This window comes from Schistocerca serialis, chromosome 1, assembly GCF_023864345.2.
Source record: "Schistocerca serialis cubense isolate TAMUIC-IGC-003099 chromosome 1, iqSchSeri2.2, whole genome shotgun sequence".
Classification (NCBI taxonomy): Eukaryota; Metazoa; Arthropoda; class Insecta; order Orthoptera; family Acrididae; genus Schistocerca; species Schistocerca serialis.
The window spans coordinates 240566703-240593498 of NC_064638.1; the positions used below are offsets into that span (position 1 = coordinate 240566703).

General features: G+C 41.0%; 1 protein-coding gene across 1 annotated transcript in view; it reads right to left on the minus strand.

Annotated features, from left to right (window-relative positions):
* Nucleotides 1–344: 344 nt before the first annotated feature.
* The window catches only part of LOC126466705 (inter-alpha-trypsin inhibitor heavy chain H4-like), a 151143-nt gene continuing 124691 nt past the window's right edge, over nt 345–26796 (minus strand). The window contains exons 14-17 of the mRNA XM_050096403.1: nt 20627–20668; nt 15056–15168; nt 7224–7363; nt 345–709 (exon numbers count right to left, since the gene is read on the minus strand). Coding sequence (XP_049952360.1) covers nt 658–709; nt 7224–7363; nt 15056–15168; nt 20627–20668 — 347 coding nt within the window. The 3' untranslated portion in view covers nt 345–657. The remainder of the gene's footprint in view (nt 710–7223; nt 7364–15055; nt 15169–20626; nt 20669–26796) is intronic.

A 26796-nucleotide genomic window follows, 5' to 3' on the forward strand; every position in this document is an offset into this window, starting at 1 on the left:
ATTATTGCTGTAGTAATAGACAGGTTTAGTTTAAAATTTCAGTATAGGTCATATTAATGTCTTCATTGTCACTGCCTAGTGCAAAGCTGCTCATTCCCATTTTATTTTAACGGGAAACATTAGGCACTGTCTTTTGATGGGCTTGTAAGCTGAAGACCGGTTACCAAGATCAATAAACTACTGAAGGACAACCGCAATTAATATTATAAATACTCACAAATAAGGAACTAAAGTGTAAGACATATATTTTGTTGCGACGACATTTTGGTGCGACGACAAACCGGAACTTAAGTAATAAAGTCGATATGAACAATTTTAGGGGATGTATAACGGGGAAGATGGTCTACATAGAAAATTAAGTTTTATTAACAATAAGAACAACAGTATGTTTACATGGTAACTAAACGTTACATTGAGTGTATTTCATTTTCCCGCCGTCCTCAGTACACCGCACACAACTGAAGCACTTTGGCCTGTGTGTGCTCAGCACTAATCTTCATATTTTTGTCACCTGTGACGTTTGCCTGATTTGACACAGCTTGGAAACCTTCCACCGCTGTCCTGCACTGCAGCTACGCGATTACTGCAGACTTCCTACGGCGATCTGCTACCTTCCGCATAAGTGGCTGTCTTCTTGTTTCGCCGGGCCACTAATTCTTATGCTGCTGGTGTAGCTGAGATGTTGTCGGGACAACACACGCCGAGGAAACTGGAAAAAAGTAAATGCTAATTTAGACAGATTTTAGAGACGCACATCAACAAATGGCTAAGGTTACAGATCAAAATACCGAAAATTTAATACATAGGCAAGGCCCTTTCCCTGGCCTATTGTGCTCGGTATTTTTCACTTCGGATCGCAGAAACATTAAAAACATTTAAATAGTGTCAGCTGTAAAAGAATTCCGCTTAGGTAAGTACTTCGTGTTGGCAAATAGAACAGAGACAGCGAGGTAACTAAAAGAAAGGACGACTGCTCTCGGGATGCTTAGGATTCTCATCGATAAACAAATGGTAGCCTAGCATTGACAGCTCCGACTGTGTTACCGCTTTCGTTGTACAAAACATTGTGCCTGCTAGAAGGCGGTGAGCCATTGCAGTTGGAGATTAGTTTAACGCAGGGGTGCTGAGCTTGTCGATCGCGATCTACGAGTCGATCGCTATGTTTTTAAGAGTCGATCTTCCAAAACCTTTCAACAAAATCTGTTTAAATGGGCTGCTTTTGTAAAATATGACTTTGTTGATAATGAATCTTCGCACGGTATTTGCAGGCGGTAAATCTGACAACACTGACTTTGCCTCTATCGACTCGATTTGCTTTACGCCTCGTTTAAAGCTCGTGCCAAGTAACAGTCTTTCCTCTTGCACAGTTACAGAAATTAAATGTGAAATACTTTCCCCAAATACAACCAGAGCTGTTGGATCAACAAACATCATTGAATCAAGAAACTGCAAAGAAGTACAGGGCCAACATGATAGCACTAAGACAGACTTTGAAAACCAATTTTCAAATTTCAGCGTAATGGAATCTGTTCTTCCTGTCATACCTCAACTTTTCCAAAAACGGGTGTGGAAGTCGTTATAAGTGGAATGACTACCCTTTTTCTCTTTTAGTGAGACTGATCTTGAAGAGGGAATAATTGATTTCAAAGTGACATTTCCTTAAGGTATTAATACAATGGAGATAGCTTTTGATAACTAGTAACTGTAAAAACCTACTCTAACGTTGTAAAAGTTACTTTGTTCGTATGTTTCATCGCTTTTTGGATCAACTAATCTATGTGAGACAGGATTTTCAACAATGAACGTATGTGTAGAATTAAACTGACTGATCGTCGTCTTTCTGGATGTGTAAGGGTACCGCTGATAAATTATTCACCAGATTAGAAAAAACCAAGTATAGCACTAAAATTTTCATCATTTATAAAAATGTATAATTTAATTTTTTCACACTTTAATGTCTTGGAAAATTGAGTGGTAGGCCTACAACTTTTGATGGTGAGAAAATTAACATTTATGTATTTTGTTCGATTAAAATGGTTTATTTTCGCTATGGTGTTGTTTTATGCTTAAACCTTTATAAATTTTTAGTCAGTAGATCTCTGCATGGCCTAAATTGCTTGTAGTAGAACTCAAACCTAAAAAGGTTCATCACCTCTGATTTAAAATTTCTTTTTGCATGCCTACAATGTGCTACGAATATAGTCGAAACACTGACATAGGGCCGACACTATGGAGATCCACACCTTACATCAGTTTCGGATGTTTGAGGTCATTTATGTAGGAGACAGAGACTTTCAGCGTCGTATTTGAGAGACTTTCAGCGTCTTATTTGTTACTAGTTATATATAGCTAATGAAATGAGGTAGGAAAATTTGGAAATATTTAATACTGAGACAGGAATTTTGGGGAATCAACGAAAGAAAAGTATGTCAGAGAGTTTGATAGTTTTCTAAGCATAACGCGATACGTTCAAACCTGTTTCCCCGACGGGGAAATTTAACCAGATTCGAAATAACGTAACTCTGGTCCAAATTAAAATAAGTACAGATTTTTCATATACTTAGAGACACAATAGAGAACTAAACCACATGTTAATATCCGATTTTGGCGTGGTCTTTGATGAGCTAGTTATTAGCACTAAAAAGGGCTTTGGATTTATATATTAGAAGAAACAATCTTATGGAAAATATACTTACAGGTAAGCATAACTTAAAAGATTTAAAACCTGTATTACTGTATATTTCAAAAGTCTTCAACAAATTTGCAATAGATAATCTGTATGACTGTTTTAAGCTTAAGGGCTGTGAAAGACACTGGATGAGCCTCAGCCATACAAACTATTCACGCAAACTAAGTTGGCACACGGCTTGGTGGCTGACTGGAGCGACTGTAAATGGGAAATGCCTTTATGGTCGCTCTCATTTTCCACCGCATGGAGTGTCAACTTAGTTTGCGCATATAGTATTCTTGGTATGCACGCATCAGTAAACTAGAAGCACATAACGGTAATAACGTACGGACTCCATATTGAGATGTTGAACGAGTTTGACGTGCCTGTCGTTTTCTACCCGATGCTGTATCCAGATGACAAAATCAAAACGATCATCTTAAATTCTGGGCGCGTCCTGTTTCAGTCGCATGGCAAACGGACGAAGAAGCTAAATTCAGTTGCGAGGAAAGACCAGGCTAATTGAGACCGGCAGGTCACAACAGAGGTAAAGTGGCATCGATTGAACTGTGTTCCACTAGAATTGTAACAGCTGGAAATCCAGTAATTTAAAAAGAAATGTTCAAAAATGTTAGTTTAATCTTGCTAAATTTTGATGTCCTCTTAATCATTAGCCTGATTTATTATTGGATTCCTTTTTACATTATCAGCTGATAATACATCGTTAACTTTAGCCATTGAACTTGTTACTGATAGTAATAATTAGCTGTCAAATAATAACAACTAATACCTGATTAACAGCATTGCACAAGTACTGCGCAATATTTTCTTCACTCCAGGTAACAGAAGTTACAAATGACGACAATGACGAATCTTTACACAGTTGTATTTCACAAATGTTTCTATCATGCATTGCATATCTACGTAGAATATGAGTGTGGTATGAAAATGCTAATAACAATGTGCACGTGTGTGTGTGTATGTTTCCCTTTTCATAATAGTCTTTGCTGTTGTGACTTGCATTGTATCTTGATTGCTTTCATCTTTGTTGTGTCGTGTTACTTGTTTCATACGATATATGTATTGCCTCTGTTAGGGAACCGTGGGAAAATAAATGTTTTGTTTTGAGTTTTAAAATGGGGCTCTGAGCACTATGGGACGTAACATCTAAGGTCATCAGTCCCCTAGAACTTAGAACTACTTAAACCTAACGAACCTAAGGACATCACACAACACCCAGTCATCACGAGGCAGAGAAAATCCATGACCCCGCCGGGAATCGAACCCGGAAACCCGGGCGTGTTGAGTTTTAAAACTAGGCTATGTAAATCATTCTCGGAGTGTTAATTTTAGCTGTGTGATTGAGTGGAGGAATTCGATTTAACGATGCCAGTTGAGAACATAAATAAAAAAAAAGTTTTAACTACCTAAATTTGTGACTGTCTATTTATAAATCAACGAAGCTCTAGTTTGCAGATTAATGTTTATTGTACAACGTTTAATGATAACAGTTTCGTTACGTCTAAAAACCAAATGTGATATTTAACTGAGCTGCTTATATTAATTACCTGAACCGTTATGACTTTATATTATTCTGGTATCAAATATTCAGCTCGAAATAAGTATCTTGCTTTGTATTTCAGAAGTTCTGTGGACCACATAGTAGTGCTGTACTACTCTTCTCCGGAATAATAACACGAAAAAGAGCAAACTAGTCAGTATATACTGTATAATACTGTATATACTGTATAAGATTTCAATGTACTTGTGACCATCGTAGCTAGTGGACTAATAATGTTTTTTTCTACTCATTTTACTAAGGTATGAAGCTCTTCTTTTCGTTCTTCCGTGTTTGCAATTTAAAAACTGGGTTGTTTTGGAAATCAGACTTATGCAAACACAATTAGTTTATTTTTATATTTATCCAGACATGTTTCGACACCAATGAGTCATCTTCTGTGGGTAAAATTTTTATTTCTGTGGAGAACAAAAACAAATTAGTAATAATTTAACTACTGTAGGCCTAAGAAATACAATATTTGCAATTTTTTCGTTTGGTTTAGAAACTCGCCTTAAAATTACATTGCTAAGTGAATTGTATTATTATAAATCGATACTGGTGCTCGTTTTCGTCATTTTTTTGGCAGCAAGTCAGCTGTAATTTGGCCATGAAGAAAATTATTGCGTATTTGTGGAGAGCTGTTTCGAGGGTAGAGGTTATGTACGTTTCTGTAATTACATTTTTCGTCCTGTTTCGTGTCCCTGGTTGGTGCTATTTAGTGCTCTGTTTTCACTCAGTTTTTCACAAATTTCCTTTCTCTACTTCATCTCAAATGTTCTTACACAAAATGTGGTGAAATGTGATCTGAGCAGACACTTCTGACAACATACTCAGTGAGAGGTGTTATGTTATTGTTGTTGCTCACTTTTTCACCGTTGGTCTTGTGTTTGTTATGGCGCTGCTAGAGAGAGAGAGAGAGAGAGAGAGAGAGAGAGAGAGAGAGAGAGATATGGAAAGAGGGGCGCGGTGAGAACCAATAAAAGCAGTAGTTGTTTCTTTTTTTCTTTTACTGCTACGTTTTCTGTGGGGAGTCACCTTTGTATAGTTCATGTGTGTATTTGAGTTTGTCCAGTGGAGTGATGTTGAGCGTGTGTAGCGTGTGAGAGTTTGTGTGCTTGGGGATGGTTGGAGCTGATGGGGATCGTTGTACTTGTGGCTGTAGGTTTCCTGAAAATTCCCAAATTATATTTGTTGTTGATTCTGTGTATGGTAATATCTAAGAAATTACTCTTAATTTTCTCCACAGTGTTTTGTTGCACAGTGTTGTATTTTCATTCAGGACTCTCTTTCCCTGTATTCTTGCTTTTTGTATGTGGTAGTTCTCCTCTATTGCGAGTTTTTATTAGAGACTGTTGCTTTCTCTGAGAAACTTAAGATCAGTCTCCATGTTTTTTGAGTGGTCTTTTTCTTGTATTAGATGATCTGCAAAAGTGCAGTGTGTACTATTAGGACTCTCAGGTGTTCAGAGTATCTCGTTTTGAAATTTCTGTATGTTTGGTCTATGTAGACCGACTGGCATGAACTGTAGGTTAACTGATATATTCCAGCTTTGGAGAATTTGTCTGCAGAAGTGTTCTTAGATTCTTCTGTACTGTATTATTTGTGCGGAATGATATTTGTAGCCCTTGTTTCTTCAGTATGTTTCCCACCATGTGGAAGATTTTGTTACTGTATGTTAGTATGTGCCATGCAGTACTCTTTGTAGGGCGTTCCTGGCAACTTGTGTTTGTCTGAATCTTGTGTTCTTGGTTCTCTGTTGCGGCTGGTGATTTGTTGATAGTTTGTTCTATTTAAATTTGTTTTTTAATTTTGTTATTTAGTTTGTTTATCATTTGTGTGTTGTACCCATTCTCTCTGGCTATTTGATATAATGTATTTTGTTCACCCAAAAATAAAATTCACCACTGAGACAGAACAGGGAATGAAGCTTAATTTGTTAGACATTACCATACACAGAATCCACAACTAATATAATTTTGGAATTTTCAGGAAACCTACAGCCACAAGTACAACCATTCACATCAACTCCAACCACCCCCAAGCACACAAACTCTCAAGTTTCAGACACATGCTACACAAGCTCAACACAACTCCACTGGGCAAACTCAACTACACATATAAACTATACAAAGGTGACTCCCCACAAAAAACATAACAGGAAGAAAAAATAAAAAATCTTCTATTTTCTTGATTCCCTCCCCACCCCTCTTTCCATCTCCCCCCACCTCTCTCTCTCTCTCTCTCTCTCTCTCTCTCTCTCTCTCTCTCTCACACACACACACACACACACACACACACACACACACACACACACACACACACATATATATATATATATATATATATATATATATATATATATATATATATATATATATATATATATAATGCTGTCACAAAAACGACGAAAACGAGCATTAAAATACATGTATGATAATACAATTCAGTAAGCGATGTAATTTTAAGGTGAGTGTCTAAACCAAACGAAGCAAATTGCAAATATTGTAATTCTTAGGCCTGCTGCAGTTGAATTGTTATAAATGTGATATTGTACTTTACAGAAATAAAAATTTGACTCACAGAAGTTGACACATTGGTGTTGAAACATGTCTGGGTAAATATAAAAATAAACTAATTGTGTTTGCATAAGACTGATTTCCAAAACAACCCAAAATTTGTTTGTTTGGCGAAGAGGATATTTATATGTACAAAGCTAATAATAATCAACTGTCATGTGTGGTTTTAGTGACTTGAGAAATTTTTATTACGTTTCTCAATTAATAGTTTCATAAAATAAGGTACATAGCATGTTAGTGGACAAATCGGTGAAATAAAATTTCCTCACACGTCATTTCAGATATTATATGGAAGTGAAATTACAGGTTCATAAAAATGCTGATTAGAGATCCCGCAATTTTTCAGAGTTAAGGAATCCTCCTCCCCATTAGTCTTAATTCGGTCCTGAAGACAACAGGTATATAAAGGCTGTCTCACCTATCTTCGACGACGCACAGGTAACCGGAGAGGAAGACGTCCAGCCTCTCCTTGAACTCGGGGAGAATACAGGCGGCCAGGTGTCGGCAAACGCCAGATCCGCCGGGCGGCGTGGTGCAGTTCTGGAAGCTGCCCTCCGTCTGGAACACACACCATAGGCTGCATTCAGCTGCCACATCTCGGACTTTCCAGTATCGTAAAGGTGTACAGAACGGCCCAAAAACATGTACACTCTTTGATAATTAATGTTAATGGAACAAAATGTCATACCGTTACAGTTCTTGAACAGGGGAGAGGTTTTTTTTTATGTTATAGGTCTTATAATTAAAGTTTTCCGTGAGACATTTAAGTCTCGTCTTTATCTGCGATAAACTAAGAACTTAAAATTTACGCCACTGCCAGGACTCCAACCTGGGTCTTCTTGCTTACTAGGCATAAACGTTAACCATTACACCACCGCAGCTATATTGCAAATATTGCTGCACAAACTACATACGTCGAGTACCGTCCCCAATACAGACTTCATTTCTTCAGCTTATTTTTCCCGGGCATTGGGTTCTCCTGCATTGGACTATCACCCCTAGTAAGCAAGAAGACCGGCCGTGGCACAAATTTTAATTTATTTTTCTGCTTCCATCATTATCGCAGATAAAGATCAGACTTAAATGTCTCAGGGAAAACTTTAATTATAAGATCTAAAACATCACCTATGGTACAGGACTTTCCCATTACGTCCAGTGCTGGGGTGTCATTCCAATGTCGGAGAGCCCTATCAATAGTGACAATGTAGGGGGAAAATAAACTGAAGATATGAATTGAAGTTTGTGTTGGGGAGGGCACTTGACTTGGGTAGCTCGTGTAGCACTGTGCACTCTGCGCTGCGGTGGTGTAATGGTTAGCAATTCTGCCTAGTAAACAAGAAGGCACGGGTGCGAGTCCCGGCTGTGGATCAAATTTCAATTTCTTTTTTTTTGCTCACACCATTATCGCAGCTGTTTTCTGTGTTCAAAGTGACCCCCATTAGCAGCCAAGCAACATCGGAGCCGCTGTATTGTTGACCGAACTGCGACTGTTAGCGTTGTCAGTATGACAGCCGCACACGACGCCTGGCTTCTGCTGATAAACTTCATTTTTCAAGGTCCTCCATACGTAGAACTCAAGAGGTGTAATGTCTGGAGATCGTGGTAGGGTACTCAACAGCTACTATTCGACCTATTCATCGTCCAGATAGATTTTCATCCAAGAGCCTCTGAAGCCTCTACGGCAGTGAAGTGGAGCGCCACTTTGTTATAGGTAATCCGTTTCATTTCCAAATACCTCTCGGTTAGCAGGTGAAGATGCAGCATATGAAGGTACACCTCTCCAGGTACGCTACCTTCAAAGAAGAATCGACCAATCAAGCAGCATGATGGCAGAACACCCCACACATTGACATCCTGCAAAATTTACATGTTTGTCCAGGTGAACATGAGTATTTTTAGTAGCCCAGTACGAGCAGTTGTGACGGTTTGCCGTGCAAATCAGTTTGAATTGCATCTCATCATCCCTGCAAACCGTTTATCCTCGCGAGGCATGCCTTCAAAACAATCGCAGTACGCTATCCTTCGATTTGGGTTATCCTCCTTCTTAGCGTGTGGCGATCTTGGAATGTACACTTTCCACTTTGCAGCCTTCAGAACTCGTCGTACTCTTGATCGGCTTAACCCGCCTTCACGTCCAACCTGCTTCACAGATTTTTGAGGTGACCTAGCAAATTGTTGCAACATAATAACACGGCAGCTGCACTTGTTAATGTTTTTGGTCAGCCAGACCTTTCGTTAGGCACATCCTGAACAGTACTGTCGGCTTCAAATTTATCCAGACTACGATAAATTGTTGTACGTGTTGGTGGCTGAGTTCCGTTCGACCTCCATCATGTTTTCATACGCCCAGTACCACTTCAATACCGCCTTCCAATGCTGAAACGACTATCTTACTTCATTCATTGCTACAGGGTCACCTGCTAGAAAACACGCACCGAGATCAGTTGAGAATTAATGGGTTGCACTACCTCCCAAAATTGTTACGATATCTCATTTTGTTGCAAGGATATTTCTCTGGACCCTATGTAAAGGCTACTTTTTAGTGTGATAAGAGAGAGAGACATTGACTGATAGAAAATTTAAGAATCTGGATGAAATGAATCAATGTTGGCACAGTTTAACACAGGTACATATCGACAGAAAGTGAGCAAATGATCAGTGTTGCTATGATCTCTGATGGTCACAGCCGCAACCTCATTTCGTTAGTGTTGTCGTCATTTGACTATGTTACCAGGCCTTACAAAATGTACACCACTGTCCATTAAAATTTGCAACACCATGAAGGTGGCGTGCAACGAACACCAAACTGGTGTGAAGTGTACAACTTGCTTGCCGCGCGGAGTGTCCGCGTGGTCTAAGTCGTCATTTCACGGATTTCGCGGCCCCTCCCGTCGGAGGTTCGAATCCTCCCTCGGGCGTGGGTGTTAGTGTTGTTCTTAGCACAAGTTAGCTTAAGTAGAGCGTAAGTTTAGGGACCGATGACTTCAGCAGTTTTGTCCCTTAGGAATTCATACACATCTGAACATTTTTTGTACTACATGCTTGTTTACGCAAATGGTTAAGAAAACAGCGCAACTGCACAACATAGCACAAAGTAGATAACGCCGTCTACATTCTGTAAATAAGGAAAGATTAGATAGCGTGTTTCTCATACAGAAATATGATTTTTAGTGTTGCTTTCTTGTGAAAAGATAGATTTATGCTTCAATGTAGAGAGATTTCTATCAGCGCATGTCGGTAGTCCACCGTCGGAGGATCACCCGCTTTCGAAACTGTGGTTTAACGTCTGCGACACTACTTTCCCTTTGTTCAGGATCCCACGAATGTCTCTGAATATGGAATACACAACGCTATGAAGGGTCCCAGTTGCCACCTGCGACTAGTGCCTGGTAGGACAAACATAATATTCGCTCATCTGTGTAGGGTAGTACAGCGACTTCACGTGCCTGAGTCAGAAAGTAAACTTGCAAGAAAAGTATCCACGAAGGAAGTGTGACGTCCTCTGGACCGCTACTGAGTGTCTGGTTGGCCACCAAGGGACGGCTACCCTTGACACGGCGGAAGGGAGAAGCGTGGGACGTGTTCCAGTTCTGCGTACATCATCACAATGGACGCACCCCTGATGGGGTCTCCGGGCAGGAGATCGAATTTTGCCACATTTCGTGGAACGGCGTAATGTTATGGTGACCAAGTGGGTACAAAACACGATCACCTCTGGTTCGCCTAAGTTTCATTTATGACGTGGTAAAACTGTTGCTTGTGGTCTACGTTCGAGCACTCCAGACGTTATTATTCAACAAATTTATGCAAGACCATAAGTTCTACAAGTCTGTCAACCGTTAAAAACACCTCGTCATGGGTTACCGAGAGTCTGATTACTCTGGCATAGCCGCGCAGAGTGGCCGCGCGGTTAGAGGCGCCATGTCACAAATTGCGCGGTCCCTCCCGCTGGAGGTTCGAGTCCTCCCTCAGGCATGGGTCTGTGTGTTGTGCTTAGAGTAAGTTATTTTAAGTAGTGTGTAAGTCTAGGGACCGATGATCGCAGCAGTTTGGTCCCTCAGGAATTCACACACATTTGAACAATTCCGGCCTATCATTGAAGCTTGTAATGACGTACTGGCATGGGTCATCAAAGCTCAGTTCTGCTCGATGTCCAGCGAGGTTAGAATCATTGTTGCTGCAAAAGGCGGCTGCCCAGTATATTAATTTTTGCACTCTGTACGCCACCAAAAAATGTTCAGATGTGTGTGAAATCTAAGGGGACTTAACTGCTAAGGTCATCAGTCCCTAAGCTTACACACTACTTAACCTAAATTATCCTAAGGACAAACACACACAACCATGCCCGAGGGAGGACTCGAGCCTCCGCCGGGACCAGCCGCTACGCCACCCAGTCATCTACAAATTCAATCATGTTCTTTCTACTATTTTGCATTGCACAGTAAGTAAAATTTAATTTTTAGCTATCTTTTCTACTGCTGCAGTTTTAATCACCAACAATACGTAGAGAAAGTGCCCTGCCCCGGAATGTTAGTGAGAACGACATCGGAGAATACCTCGTGATGGTGTGAGAAAACGTCAGCGGCACTTTGCGGAGTTTCACGGGGCCATTACTGTTGGCCAGTATGGGGCGGTACTATCAGTTCGTGCATTATTTAAGTGTCTGAGATGCTCGCATATTACTTGCTGCTGGACTGAATGTTAACGTGAGGGAAACCACAGGCATGGTCAAGATTCTGGTCAACCAGCTCTGACCACATAAAAGAAGGGTCGCCGTATTTTACGCTAGACACAATGTTATCCATTCACTGTAGCACATGATATCATGACACAAGCTGTCGATTCACTGAAATAAAACCGACGATTTGTTGGGCACTGTCAGAAGCCTGGTTAGTAAATCTGTGTGACTAGCGTACACTGCCGTTAACACCACAACACAGAGCTGCGTTTTGAATGCCATCCGGAAATATAGACTTCCGACTAATGGCGTGGAATAATTTTGAACCAAGAATCTCGGCTCTGCACTACCTGGAATGATTATTATCAGAGATTATGAAGTCCTCGAAGGGACATAGACCAATTCTACCAATGTTCTGGAGCGAGAGGTCGGTATTACCGCAAGTGTTATTGTGTGGCGAGCCATCGGGTGCGACTTCAGGTCACTTCTGGTAGGCCGGCCGAAGTGACCGAGCGGTTCTACGCGCTTCAGTCTGGAACCGCCTGACCGCTAAGGTCGCAGGTTCGAATCCTGCCTCGGGCATGGATGTGTGTGATGTCCTTATGTTAGTTAGGTTTAAGTAGTTCTAAGTCTAGGGGACTGATGACCTCAGATGTTAAGTCCCATAGTGCTCAGAGCCATTTGAAACATTTTTGATCTTCTGGTAGTCCCAGTGACCTCTGGCGGCACAGAGGTGGCTCACAGACGCTCTGCGTTCTCCGATGTTTCCTACCATTAAACTGTATTTCGGTACCATCTTTCAACAGGACAATACTCATCCACACACTGCACGTTATTGTCTTAAATGGTTGGATGATGTTGAAGTAGCCAGCAAGATCTCCCAATTAGTCCCATGTGTGGGACCAAGGATGTCAAATCTATACCGGAATCAACATCGGGGCTATGGAGGGCCAGATTCAGTAGTTACAGAACAATGTATTGCGAATACATGGAAAGAAGGATCCTTTATTGTGTGATTATATGATAGCGGAACAAATACTGGTAGCATTTACTTCTGTAAAATATCTGGGAGTATGCGTGCGGAACGATTTGAAGTGGAATGATCATATAAAATTAATTGTTGGTAAGGCGGGTGCCAGGTTGAGATTCATTGGGAGAGTCCTTAGAAAATGTAGTCCATCAACAAAGGAGGTGGCTTACAAAACACTCGTTCGACCTATGCTTGAGTATTGCTCATCAGTGTGAGATCCGTACCAGGTCGGGTTGACAGAGGAGATAGAGAAGATTCAAAGAAGAGCGGCGGCGTTTCGTCACAGGGTTATTTGGTAAGCGTGATAGCGTTACGGAGATGTTTAGCAAACTCAAGTGGCAGACTCTGCAAGAGAGGCGCTCTGCATCACGGTGTAGCTTGCTGTCCAGGTTTCGAGAGGGTGCGTTTCTGGATGAGGTATCGAATATATTGCTTCCCCCTACTTATACCTCCCGAGGAGATCACGAGTGTAAAATTGCAGAGATTCGAGCGCCCACGGAGGCTTTCCGGCAGTCGTTATTCCCGCGAACCATACGCGACTGGAACAGGAAAGGGAGGTAACGACAGTGGCACGTAAATTGCCCCCCCGCCACACACCGTTGGGTGGCTTGCGGAGTATAATTGTAGATGTAGATACGACTGTACTACACCTTTACCATCCGAATCAAAGTATGCATCTACACCCAACAGGTTATAAGATCCAGAAGAGGGAACATCAGCGTGCTTGTATTGCCAGTTTCACCGTACATTTCACTTTATTCACAAAAATAAAGTCAGATAATATCTCAGTGCATCAGGTTTCGTTCAAAAGCAATTAAAACAAGGAGTACAGTGATATATAGAGCATTTCACGAACTTTAGAACAATGTTAAATGAGATGAACGGTTACGTTTTACAGACCATACTTGCTTTGCTACCTCTGTTGAAACGAGATTTAGGAATATTGATCACGCAACAAAATTACGTGCTTATCTGTGTATTATCATTTGCCGCAAACCTCGTTTTGATATCTTAAGCCGTTCACGAAAAAAAATGGTATTACGTCTTACGCTATTTACCTTGCATATACGGTGGTTTGAGTGAATAGTGAGACAGAATGTAGTACCGGGCCGTGTGGATACTGGCAGAGTGACTTGCGTAGTTACGTGCATCACCATGGAAATGTGCCCGTAATTTAGCGTGCACTTAGTACATATTTAAGCGTTCCATAAAGTGGGCATCACAAGACCCACTAAAGGAAATGGGAAGAAGTTCTGTTTGGACGCACAGCAAGGCACATATTAATACTGGTTTCAAAGTATTATAGCGTCTAGAGATGTCAAGGTATTATAGCGTCTAGAGCTAAAACAAAATCGGCTGTTCATACTTTAATTACAGCCACTGCAGTATATGCCACCGCAGGTACTACGCAAAATAAAGAAATCGGTCATTGTGATTGATAAAATGGATGAGAAAACGGGAGGAAAATGGAAACTGCACATTTCTGCAACGTGAAAGTCTTCTAGAAAACGAATATTCGTGTATACATTATTTGAAAATGTGTGAGGTTAATTCATGATTTCTACCAGAGATTGCACAATAGAAATTAACGAAACAGGGTACCGTGATGATAAAATTCATTGCACATAGCAGGAATTATTTGTTACCTGAAGATCCCTTGCTACCCCTTTTTTGATACGTCAAGATCATTTCCAGTGTCAATTCTGTTTGAGTCTCTAACGGAAAAGCTTTCTTGGCAGTTTTCAGGTGGTTTTTCTTATTGATTGCAGTTTACGTGGCAGACTTCGTTTAGTGCTTGCTTCTGCTCTGACAGTATTGATTGAAACTCTCATTTAGGCTTTGCACCAAGTTAATATATTTTTCCTTCTTTTCCATCGAAAACACTTCATCAGGTGCCGACAGCGTTCCCTCTGCGTTCAGGTTGAAAGAAAACACATCCGTGAAAGCTTGCATTCGTGTATTATCGGATGCGAGTTCAAGCACCAATATATGTTCGCCTTCATTTCCATACAACATGCATACGCAGGGTGGAGTTAGTAACTTTAGACAGTCTGTACAATAAAGCAGCATCTGTTCTGAGCTAAAGGGAAATGCAGTTAAGTTTCCCACAATATGTTATTACAAGTGTCCATTTCCTTTATAGGAGGAGCATATTTCCATACATTCCGTCAACATAAAAATGTTTTTCACTTTAGTCTCATGAACACCCAAATCCCAAAAGAAAGAGAAGGCAATCAGTGGATTAGAAGGGACGTGCTATTAATCAAGATCATTGAACCTTTCTCCATTTGGAACTACCATTTTGTTCCATACCATCTCTTGCGTATTTCCATACTACGGCGCTATCAAGAAAAACCTGAAACGTTCGTAACAGTAGCTGTAGCAGCAGTGCAGGTCCGGAGCCTGTCACAGATCTGTTCCCTCGAAAACTGAGCACCGTATCTACAACAGGGGACTGGTTCGCTGCAGAGGTAGAGGTACTACACATCTGCGCCAGCGGTAACACTCTTGCTAAGACAACGCACAGCTAGTGAGCACTTACCTGGCTCTCAGCGAGCTGGAAGTGTTGGTCGGTGCCGTTAACATTCAGTGTGACCTGAGATCCGTTCCGAAGTGGACCCAGCCACGTGATGTCCCCCAGCGTTGGCACGACCTCTGCAAAAGACCACAAAGCGAATACCAGAATATGTGATGCTTCATGCATATTTCCGTATTATTGTATTTCTTAACCACTATGTTGTTTCACTGTTGGTGACTGACCAAGATATTTGATTTCTTTTACTGTTGGTCCAACACGTCGCTCCACAGAGGTAAGGGGCGTGATTTCAGCGGCATAACCAACATACTTTCAAGCAAAGTGCCTTGAAAAAGCAGTGTATTTCGAAGAGATTGGTTCAGATTCACAAGAAAATAACTTCTAAATAAATGAAGATGGAAACTTCAGACAAATTTAAACTTGCACATCGAAACTAAAAGATTATATAAGTACCGATTCATGTGTAGGTATCTCCGGCGCAACTGCTAGAACGTGCCGAAAATTTCAGTTTTCGACCCGCCGTTGCTTGTGAGGGCATTTCTTAGCAATAATTCAGAGTGGCTTGATGGTTGGTTGCAAGTATTTCAACTGGACACCACTTCGGCGACGTCCGTGTCCCTACTCTGGGGTAGGGAAACCTACACTTTAACGTGGAACCCGAACCACGTGTCATAGCTGGCGATTCCTCAGGTCGTTAAACGGTGAAGGCTAGGTTAAAGACTGGAAATTTCCGTGGTTTGAAAGGAATTCGATCCGCTTAGCTCCCGGTTACCGCTAGACCATAAGAACCGATAATTCTTAACAATAACCTGCCTAAATGTCGAACCGCCCGTGTCGGTACATGGATATCGCATTGCATCACTGGCCTTCTAAGTCACATGATCTCATGCTAAGAGTCTTTTTTTCTTTTTTCTTTTTTCGTGCCGTTTTGTCAAACACTCTGTTTACGTGCTTCCGTTTTCAACAACTTTGGGAGAACTGTGACACAAGATAGCCACGTCAGTTAAGGAAAACTATGGAAGTTTTACTTTCGTCTACAAGGAATGATGTAGACACATAACTGAGTGTCTGTACACTGGTCATAAAAATATCGCAACCGACAGGGAACTTTTTGTCTCATTCAAATCCGATAATAATAACTGATTTTAAAAACAGGTCCATGTCAATTAGTTTCCGAGCAAACATTGCGATGGGAACTGGATGCGAAGGGCATCAGAAGCAGACTGCTTCGCAAAAGGCCTTTGTTCATAGTGACACATAAGACTGCACTAAACAACACAAAATACGGCCAAAAGTTGATTTTAAACGCGAAGTGTGGTCCGACGAGTGGTGATCTTGCCTCGTGGTGTGCACCAACGGGTCACTGTAGCGTTTTACCTCCAGATGTGGAGGTGGTCCTGTGAAAATTTGGAGGTATTTCTAGTACTACCACTTGGGCCCACTTCTTCAGGTTGCCGTGAAAATGAGGCAGAATGTTTATTTCAGTCTTACTGGTGACAAGGCGTTGCTCTGAATTTGCTGTGCACACTTCCAAGATGATAACAGTTATAATCACAGAGCAGGAAGGGTATTTTCGTGGTCTGGCGAACACCCAGGCACTCTACCCCACCTCGACTGGCTGTCTTAATCCTTTATGTGGCAGTGGTAAATATACATTGAGATGACAAATGCAATTGGTTAGCGATATGCACAAATACTGGTGGCGGTAATATCACGTACACAAGGTATAAAAGGGCAACGCATTGGCGGAGCTGTCTTCTGTACTTAGGTGATTCATGTGAAAAAGTTCCCGACGTGACTGTGGCCGCAGGACGGGAATTAACAGACTTTGAACGCAGATAGGTATTTGGAGCTAGACGTGTGGAAAATTTTATTTCGGAGATCGGTAGGTAATTCAATATTGCGAGGTCTACAGTGTCAAGAGAGTGGCCAGAATACCATATTTCTGCTATTACCTCTCACCATGGACAACACATTGGCCGCACGCCTTCACTAAACGACCGAGAGCAGCGGCTTTTGCTTAGTGTTGTCAGCACTTATAGACAAGCAACAGTGCATTAAATAGCCACAGAAATAAATGAGTGGAAAAACTTGGCCGTGTCAGAGGGGTCCCGATTTCAGTTGTTAAGAGCTGATGGTAGGGTTCGAGTGTGATGCAGACCTCAAGATACCATGGAACCGTCAACAAGGCACCGTGCACCTGGTGGTGGAGTATGCTTTCTCACTGGGTCCTCTGGCCCAGAGGAACCGCTCATTGACTGGAAATGGTTATGTTCGGCTACTTGGAGACCATATGCGCTTACAGATTTCATGTTCTCAAACAACGATTTCACCGGGCCATAGTTGTTCGTGTGTGGTTTAAGCAACTTTATGGGCAATTACCGCGAATGATATGGCCACCCATATCGCCCGACATGAATCCCTTCGACCATGTATGGGAGATAACGTAGAAGTCAGTTCGTGTACAAAATGCCAACACTTTTGCAATTATGGACGTCTATAGAGGCAACATGGCTCAATATTTCTTCATGGGACGTCCAACGTCTTAATGAGTCCACGCCACGTCAACACTCTGCTCTACGCCGGACGATAGGAGGTCTGACACTATATTAGGAGGTATTTGATGAGTTTTGCCACCTCAGTGTATACACTACTGTGTTACATGCTGTGTATTACTTAATTTAGTAAAGTCTATTGATATTATTGGTATTAATATTTCCACAACAGTCTCTATAATAAATATGAATAAAATTCTCATGTGCCTAAGTTATTAGGCGTGAGTTATCAGTGAACAAGTCAGAAATGGTAAGAATATTTACCGATAGGCTTAGAGCCGCTCGTCTACATTTCTGGTTTCCCGTCCGCTAGTATTAGTCTCATGTGGATTTTTGTGTTCTGGTATCTTAAGTTCAGTTCACAGTAACATTTAGTACATTATAAAGTTTAAAATCAGTATGGGAGATATTTTTAATCATACTTACAACTAGTTTTGTTCTGCACCGTACATGTCAGCACACACATTGTCGTGAATTCAGCTCTCAGTTACAGCCTACTTTACTGGTTATATGCTGAGAAATGCTTCTTCAAATGTAGAAATAAATATTTTCATAAATATTTTCGCAAACATTAGAGATAATATAAAACATTTTTGCTGACAGTGAACTTATAGTATGATTACTCAAAATATGCAACACGACTAGTTTATGCACACTCTTGAATGTAACTGGTATGTTATTTACTTTTTTTGTTTGGTGTTTAGAGTTAGAGGGATCTTATTGGCATTTGTCAATGTTTCTTTTGCCTATTGAATGATGTCAAGGAGATGGAGGAGCTGCGTGGCAGATAAAGTTCGGCCATTGGCTGGGAGAGGAGGAGTAAATTAGTGTTTAAAGTCCAGTCGACAGCGAGCTCATTAGAGACGGTCCACAAACTCTGATTAGGGAAGGATGGGGAGGGAAATCGGCAGTGTCCTTTCAAAGGAACCATCGTTGTATCTGCCTGAAACGAGTTAGGGGAATCATGGAAAACCTAAACATTGATGCAGAAGGTTTACCTACTCACATTTCCACAATTTCAAACACTTCTACAGTAACTGACGGAAGTCTGAATAACAAAGTGCCAAGTCGATCAGTGGGTCCAACGATTGGTACACAGGCAGCAGGTTGGGTAGGCTGTTTGCATGTGCTCTAAGCAGCTTTTCAAACAAGCCGCGAAACGCACTCTGTTCATGGTGAGGCTGAAAATGTGAATTTGTATGCATGGTCTAAAATTGAACCCCAATCTTTTGGGGACTGCCGTCCTTCTGTGGACATTGGTGTACCAGCAGAAGTCGAAATTGATAATTTCCTGTAGATTCTTTTCGAACTTACTAGTAGAATTACTATGTACAATTATGAGCTACTGATTGTTTTGTATTAATATTCACCACTCTATAATTCATGATTGTAGTAGAAGTACACTACTGGCCATTAAAATTGCTACACCACGAAGATGACGTGCTACCGACGCGAAATTTAACCGATAGGAAGAAGATGCTGTGATATGCATGTGATTAGCTTTACAGAGAGTCAACAGATGGGGACGTTTGCAAGACAACAACGATCTGCACGTACAGTTCGACGACGTTTGCAGCAGCATGGACTATGAGCTCGGAGGCCATGGCTGCGGTTACCCTTGACGCTGCATCACAGACAGGAGCGCCTGCGATGGTGTACTCAACGACGAACCTATGTGCACGAATGGCAAAACGTCATTTTTTCCGATGAATCCAGGTTCTGTTTACAGCATCATGATGGTCGCATCCGTGTTTGGCGACATCGCGGTGAACGCACATTGGAAGCGTGTGTTCGCCATCGCCGTACTGGCGTATCACCGGCGTGATGGTATGCGGTGCCATTGGTTACACGCCTCGGTCACCTCTTGTTCGCATTGACGGCACTTTGAACAGTGGACGGTACATTTCAGATGTGTTACGACCCGTGGCTCTACCCTTCATTCGATCCCTGAGTAACCCTACATTTCAGTAGGAAATGCACGACCGCATGTTGCAGGTCCTGTACGGGCCTTTCTGGATACAGAAAATGTTCGTCTGCTGCCCTGGTCAGCACATTCTCCAGATCTCTCATCAGTTGAAAACGTCTTGTCAATGGTGGCCGAGCAACTGGCTCGTGACAATACCCATCCAAGCTCTGTTTGACTCAATGCCCAGGCGTATCAAGGCCGTTATTACGGGCAGAGGTGATTGTTCTGGTTACTGATTTCTCAGGATCTATGAACCCAAATTGCATGAAAATGTAATCACATCTCAGTTATAGTATAATATATTTGTCCAATTGTTATGTCGGTATCTGGGCCGACACCGTGAAGTGGAGATGGCTGAAAATGCAAGCTACACTAACGCTGTAGCCGATAGGGCACGCAAGGCTAACGCCGACGGGCGTGAAGTCTGGAACATGAGAACTTATAAATGAATAAGAAGAAAAGTATGTAGATGCTTATTACTTATCTTTTTATTAGTCCTTGGAATACATCTATCTTGAATACCCGTAAGCTATAGGCACTGATACAAATGGCGCCTTGCTAGTTCGTAGCCATTAACTTAGCTGATGGCTATTCTGTCTCTCGGCTAATGAGAGAGAAAGGCTTCGTACATCTGGTCGGTAGCTAGGTTCTCGTACAACTGGGGCGAGTGCTCTCTCGTATCACGAGACCTGCCTTGGTGGTGGCGCTAGGTCTGCGATTACACAGTGGCGACACGCGGGTCCGACATGTACTAAATGGACCGCGGCCGATTTAAGCTACCACCTAGCAAGTGTGGTGTCTGGCGGTGACACCACACCAATGAATGCCAATTTATCATCTGCATTTCTTCTTGGTGTGGCAATTTTAATGGCCAGTAGTGTAGATAATAAATTGAGCAGTTCTATTTAATACTGCTCTTTGGAACACATTCTGACATGTACCCTCTGACTGTTATGTTGGATGAAAATTTTTTTACTTAAGGATTAATACTACAGAAAATATTTAGGGTTATTTAGAGCAGCGGGTGCACGAGCAAGTCTTTCCTGAAACCCTTACCTGTTGTGGCCACTACGGTGATATCCAAATCTAGACTGGGCTCTGAAACAAATGGAAATGACATTAGAATTAGATCGAGAGTAGTTTATTCTATAAGATGTATCAAAAAGTTTCCGTTTGAGGGCGTTGGGACAACTTAAATGCCACCCAGTGCGACTCCGATGTGGGTGTGTAAGCACCGACATGCAGAGAAATAATTAGTGTGGCCTTCGAACGAGAAATTTTAGATCGTCCCTTCTAATACACATCGTGCACTGAAATAAAATTGTTGCTTTGCTCTGTTATAGCTTACATCTTTGACACTTTTCAGAATTCAGACTTTAATTTTTATCTCCTTGACTACCTTTCTTACTTCTTCTATTTTTAATAGTGGATGCCTTGGAAGATACCAGAATATAAGATTGAGAGTAGGATGGGCAGAATACGGGACATCTAATCGAGCAACATAATCGTAGGTCGAAAATGCACCCTTGTGGAGCTACGCCTATAAAACGGCAGCCAATCTCCAAAGAGAGAGTGAACATGTGCACATTTAACACAAACTAATTTGCCCCAGTTGATCCTCGTTACCTTAAAGAACACTATGAATAGTTAAATTAACTCAAGATAACTGTTGAATTAAACTGTCAAAGCTAGGCTAGAATTAAATTTCTACCCTAGTGTGGTTTCGTTACACACGATTCTTTGTTATTTTTACTGTAGGAAACTGGATTATTAACTCAGTCACTACAGATGTATTGTAACTCCATTAAGTTGTCAAGGTAAAAAGCTGCACTTCAGAAATAGGACTGCAGCAAGGTAATGATATTTGTATTGTATTGGGCAGTGCTTTTAATCATTACATCAATAGAGTAAGTGCTTTAAATTTCGCTAACTAACTGAGAACATGAACAACTTCTGTTCCGTAAAATAGATCAATGACTATAAACTAGGCATCAACAAAAATGAAAGAAAACATGTCAAAGACTCTTATTTTCTCATATTACATTTTTACAGCAAACCATTTAAGTGGATCAACTCAGCCTAATTCTGCATCCAACATTGCTATAAAGTTGAATTGTCGAAGATATCCTGAAAATATTTTGCGACGAGCTCTTCTGGGGTGTTGACTTCCATGCACTCTTCGTTGCTAGCTAGCCATTCTGTGGCCGTGGCTCGACAACTTGCGTATCCCACTAATCTGGGAAACATCTGTACTATTCGTCGAAATCTTTCTCTTCTGTGGCAGTGCTGCCATTTTTCTTTCGACCTCTGTGTCAAGTGCCCGAGGCCAATGTACAGCAATTGTTTCTCGTCCTATAGGCTGGAGGCACAAAGTACCCAGTTACACGGCTTTCAGTCTGCTATAAATGTTTAAATCACACAACTACTGTCTGCTCATGTAAAAACGTCCCACATAATGTCAGAGTGTCACATAATAATTACTTTCCAGCATTTTTTGATCTGGTTCTTCATTTTTCTCATCAAATATTATGTAGTTAATTAAATTTTACTTTTACTCACATTTCTTTGCTAATTTGGAGATGAATCAGTGGACTGATAGTGACTTAAATTTTTCTGCTCCAAGACTTGAACTGTCCTAGATGACTTACCTGTAGCTACTTCACGACAGGAGTAGCTCACCGACGCACTAAAACATGTCAACATTCCCACTTGGTCCTGAAGGTGTCTTCCATAACGAAATTTTCCGCATTGAAATAAACTTAGGACATCGAGCAATTGTCTGGTTAAGGACGATAGTTTCTGTTCTTCTTTGCTATGTGTACCGTGTGGTACCTCATTACTAGAACGTTTCCTAACCCATTATATTATTGACATGTAACTGAACTTATATTTGCATCCCTCTGAGCTCTTTTGGTGGGTTACAGTATTATTTTCAACTGACACTGAGTTTCGCTGTAGATATGCCTCGGTATGCCTTTGAGCAGTGTAAATGCATTTGTCAATAGCATAAAAGTCAAAAGGAAGTCCGCACGAAATTCAAAAGGAAGGAAGAAGCAATCAGGATTAGCATTTAACAGTTCCAAAGAGTGACGACGACAACGGCTTGCTGTCGTGGTAAACACCGGCATCCAAGGCCACGACCAAAGACGACAGCTTCGCAAATAGGCCCCTTCCACATTGCCATTAGGGGGCACGCCTGTTGCGGCCCTGCTTGTATCTGCGATGTTTCCTGGCCCCAAGTAGCCCGAGCTATATCCTTCCTCCACGACTGTATTGGTCGTGGACACCATCACTTTCGGAGCCCACATGTGGCACCAGCAGTCCACCGCGAGCAACGGACGTTCTCATCAGGATTTGGTATCCAGTGGGCTCAGACCTTTTCTGTGAATGTAATCTGAGAAATTACCGATTGATCGAAGAAGTTTTGCAGTGTCTCTATGACGAAATTATCGTCTACCCTTGTGGTTTCATGGGAAAAGTCTCTTTTACGTTTTTGCTAATAGCGTGTTTATTGTCATTTGCCTACCTAGGATATTGCTCTTGCTAAATGAGCCCTTGTCAGGCAACTTCAGTCATTGGCGACGAGATTTTTGGTGAATTTCTCTCTAAATTTTCACAGTTCCCCTATTAGATGGTGTTCTTTAGACAATTTTTCCCTACATGTGGTGTACTAACATACACTTCTCGTTTCAGTATGTTCGCTGTCAACATAGACGTAACCACCCATTTGCTCATAAGATTACAGTATTCACAAGAACCTTTGTTTCAAACGATTGCCCCAGTCACCACGACTCCATAGGTCTGCCATCGTCTTTCCCCACACCGACTCATGCGGCACCGCCATTCCCATTTTCCGCATTTGATAACAAAGCCTAACTGTCGGTACCTGTATACCTCACCTGGAACAGCATTTCATTGATGTTGGAATTTCAGGTGACTGGCATTAACGAGATTCTTATAGCCTTACTGAGGTGATGAAGTGTATTGCCTTATTCAACACCCGAATACTGAAGTCGAACTACATTATTTGTCTTATGATCAGATTAAAATTATATTAATGGTACAGGTTGACTCTGAAATAGAAGATAGTAGCAAACAGCCACATTTTACAATGCTATATATTTATTTAGATAGGGTCGATACCGGTTTCGAACCGACAGATTCATTTTCAGACGGCTAGTTCACGTTTTACATTAGCTTTCGCCTTTTTCTTCGCCAACTGACGAAACGATTTTAAGTGAAATAACGAATTATTAAAGGAATGATGTTTCGGTTACTTACGGTGAAAAATCCACACCATTATGTTCCAGTACAGACCGCTTATGATCTAGCAGCAGCGAAAACAGTATCATGTACTTTCTTTGTATATGTATGCACATAATCTAAAGCACCACTTACACACTCAGACGTTTCATCACATGGAGGTATGTATACAAAGATGGCGATATTACAACCATAACGATGCCAAAGACATCCACTCTCAGAGATATTTCGTTATATACATGTATGTGACAGCAGAAATTTTTAAATTGCTAATGTTGCATTACTTAATATTTATATTGAAAGAAAGCCGATTAAAATTAAGATAAATAAATAAAGCGGTTATAAAGCGTTACTGCAGTGATATTCCGTAAATATTATGGTATTCATTGGAATCAAAGTAAATGATAAGGGCCAGATTTACATAAATAAATATTACAACTATTGACATATTATGTAAATATTATGGCATACACCGAAACGACGGTAAATGGTTTGGGACGGATGTGCAAATATAAATATTACAACAACGGATATTTCATTATTTTTTATTATTATTGCTTTAAATTAGAAACCAGGTGAACGAAATTTTGAAGAAAGAAAGGCTGCATTGGCTAACTCAGTTTGTTCACTGAGGACATTTTATCGTCATTTACTTTTATGTACATATATTTCAATCTCTTCAGAGCAGGTTCATAAAACTATCTTTCTCAGAATGGTAGAATACTTGTACATGGTCTTCAATTCTCTTTATTCCATGACTGTTAGTAGTTGTGTGCATGAAAAATGTGGATTTTGAAATGTTGTTCAAACGTATGGGGTCTATATGCTCTTTGAACCGAGTCTCAATGCTTGTATCAGTTTGTCTTGTATAGGAAGTTGGGCAACTTTGGCAGTTGAGTTTGTATATCCCAGATTTTTTGTTTGGGAGGTTGTTATTCTTTAAGTTGTGAACTGCTAACTGCTGGAGTTTGTTGTTTGTGTAGAAGCTTATTTTTTGTGATAGTTTGTCTATCATGAGAGGGCTGTATCCATTGTTTGAGGCTATGGTTTTAATATAGTGATTTGTTTTTATTTTTGAACAGGTTCAAGTGGAATTCTGCGTAGCCGATTCAATGTGGTCTAAAATAACCCATCTTATGCTGGTTTGGATGAAAAGATGAACTGTTGATACATACATCAGTGGATGTTGGTTTTCTATAAATCTCAAAATCTTGTTTATGGTTTTATTGGTGATTTTTACATCTAAGAAATTGATGCTGTTGTTGGTCTCGTGTTTAGTGGTGAATTTAATGTTTTTGTGCTTGCTACTCATACTTGTTGCTAATGTGTCTATTTCCTCATTGGTACCATGTGTCATCATCATTTCTTTTGTAGTGGATGATTTTGCTGTTGATGTGGTTGTGTGATTGTTAGCTTCAAAAAATATCAGACGTGTATGGACACCATCTGGTAATTATCCCTCGAGGTCACTCAGGACCGCACTGTTTGTTGAAAGTCTGAAGTGAACGGAAGACACGCGTACAAGAGGGTTACTGAGTTGAGATCAGTTTGCATAGCCTCATTGGGTGCATGGGTTAATATCATATATGGCACCAATGAATCAGCATACGATTGCTTACACTATGAATTTGTGCACTGAAAACAACCGTCTGGAAGAAGGGTTGTACTATCCATTCCCAGTGTGTTTAGCAATTCCTTGTGAGGGAACTGAAGAATTTGTGGTGAGCTAGTGTCACATGAACTTGGGAATCTAGTAGCTCCATTAATATAGTGCTATTTTGTCAAAAACTGACATTTTGAGCCCGTGGCTGTGTGCTCACCTTGGTACTGTCATATAATTACTTCAGTTGTAATAACAAAATATACAGACAGAAAGATGGGTTGGCAACGGGTAGCACCCTAGCTGGGATGTTGGCAGATATTTGCATAAATCACTAATTTTTATCACCTAAAATATTCGAAAAACTGTCACTCAAATGGCCTGCAAATATTTATAAAATTAAGCGCAAATAATACAAAACATGTTTAAAGTAACTTACAAATTAATTAGAGAAATGAAAAAAATTGATAGAAGGTTGCAAACGAAATGACAGAAAGGACAATTATATTAAAATCTCTTTGTTTTTCCTTACGAAATCTCATTCTTCGAATATGTTAGAAAAATTTTCTACACTGAAGAGCCAATGAAACTGGTACACATGCCTAATATCATTTAGGACCACCGGGAGCACCCAGAGGTACCGAAACACGACATGCCACAGACTCCAAGAATGTCTGAAGTAGTGTTGGAGGAAACTGACACCATGAATCCTGCAAGGAAGGAGATATTTTCTGAATAGCACATTACAAGGTGTCCCAGATATGCTGAATATTGTTCATGTCTGTGTAGTTTGGTGGCCAGCGGAAGTGTTTAAACTCAGAAGAGTGTTCCTGGAGCCACTCCATAGCATTTCGGGATGTGTGGGGTGTTGCATTGTCCTCTGGAGTTGCCCCAGTCCGTCGGAATGCACAATTGATATGAATTACTGCAGGTGATCAGACAGGATGCTTACGTACGCTTCATCTGTCAGAGTCGTATTTAGACGTATCAGTGGTACCATATCACTAAAACTGCATAGGCCTCACACCATAACAGAGCATCCAGCGACTTCAACAGTCCCCTGCTAAAATGCAGGGTCCATGGATTCATACCTGTACACGTCCATCCTCTCGACACAATTTGAAACGAGACTCGTCCAACCAGGCAATATGTTTCTAGAGATCAACAGTCCAAAATCGGTGTTGACGGGCCAAGGGGAGTCGTAAAGCATTTCGTCGTGCAGTCATCAAGGGTACATGAGTGCTCGTTCGGCTGCGGAAGCCCATATCGATGATGTTTCTTTTAATGGTTCGCATGCTGACACTTTTTGATGGCCCCCACAGGACAGATATCAATGTTTGACTGTTATAGAGGTTTCAGTGGG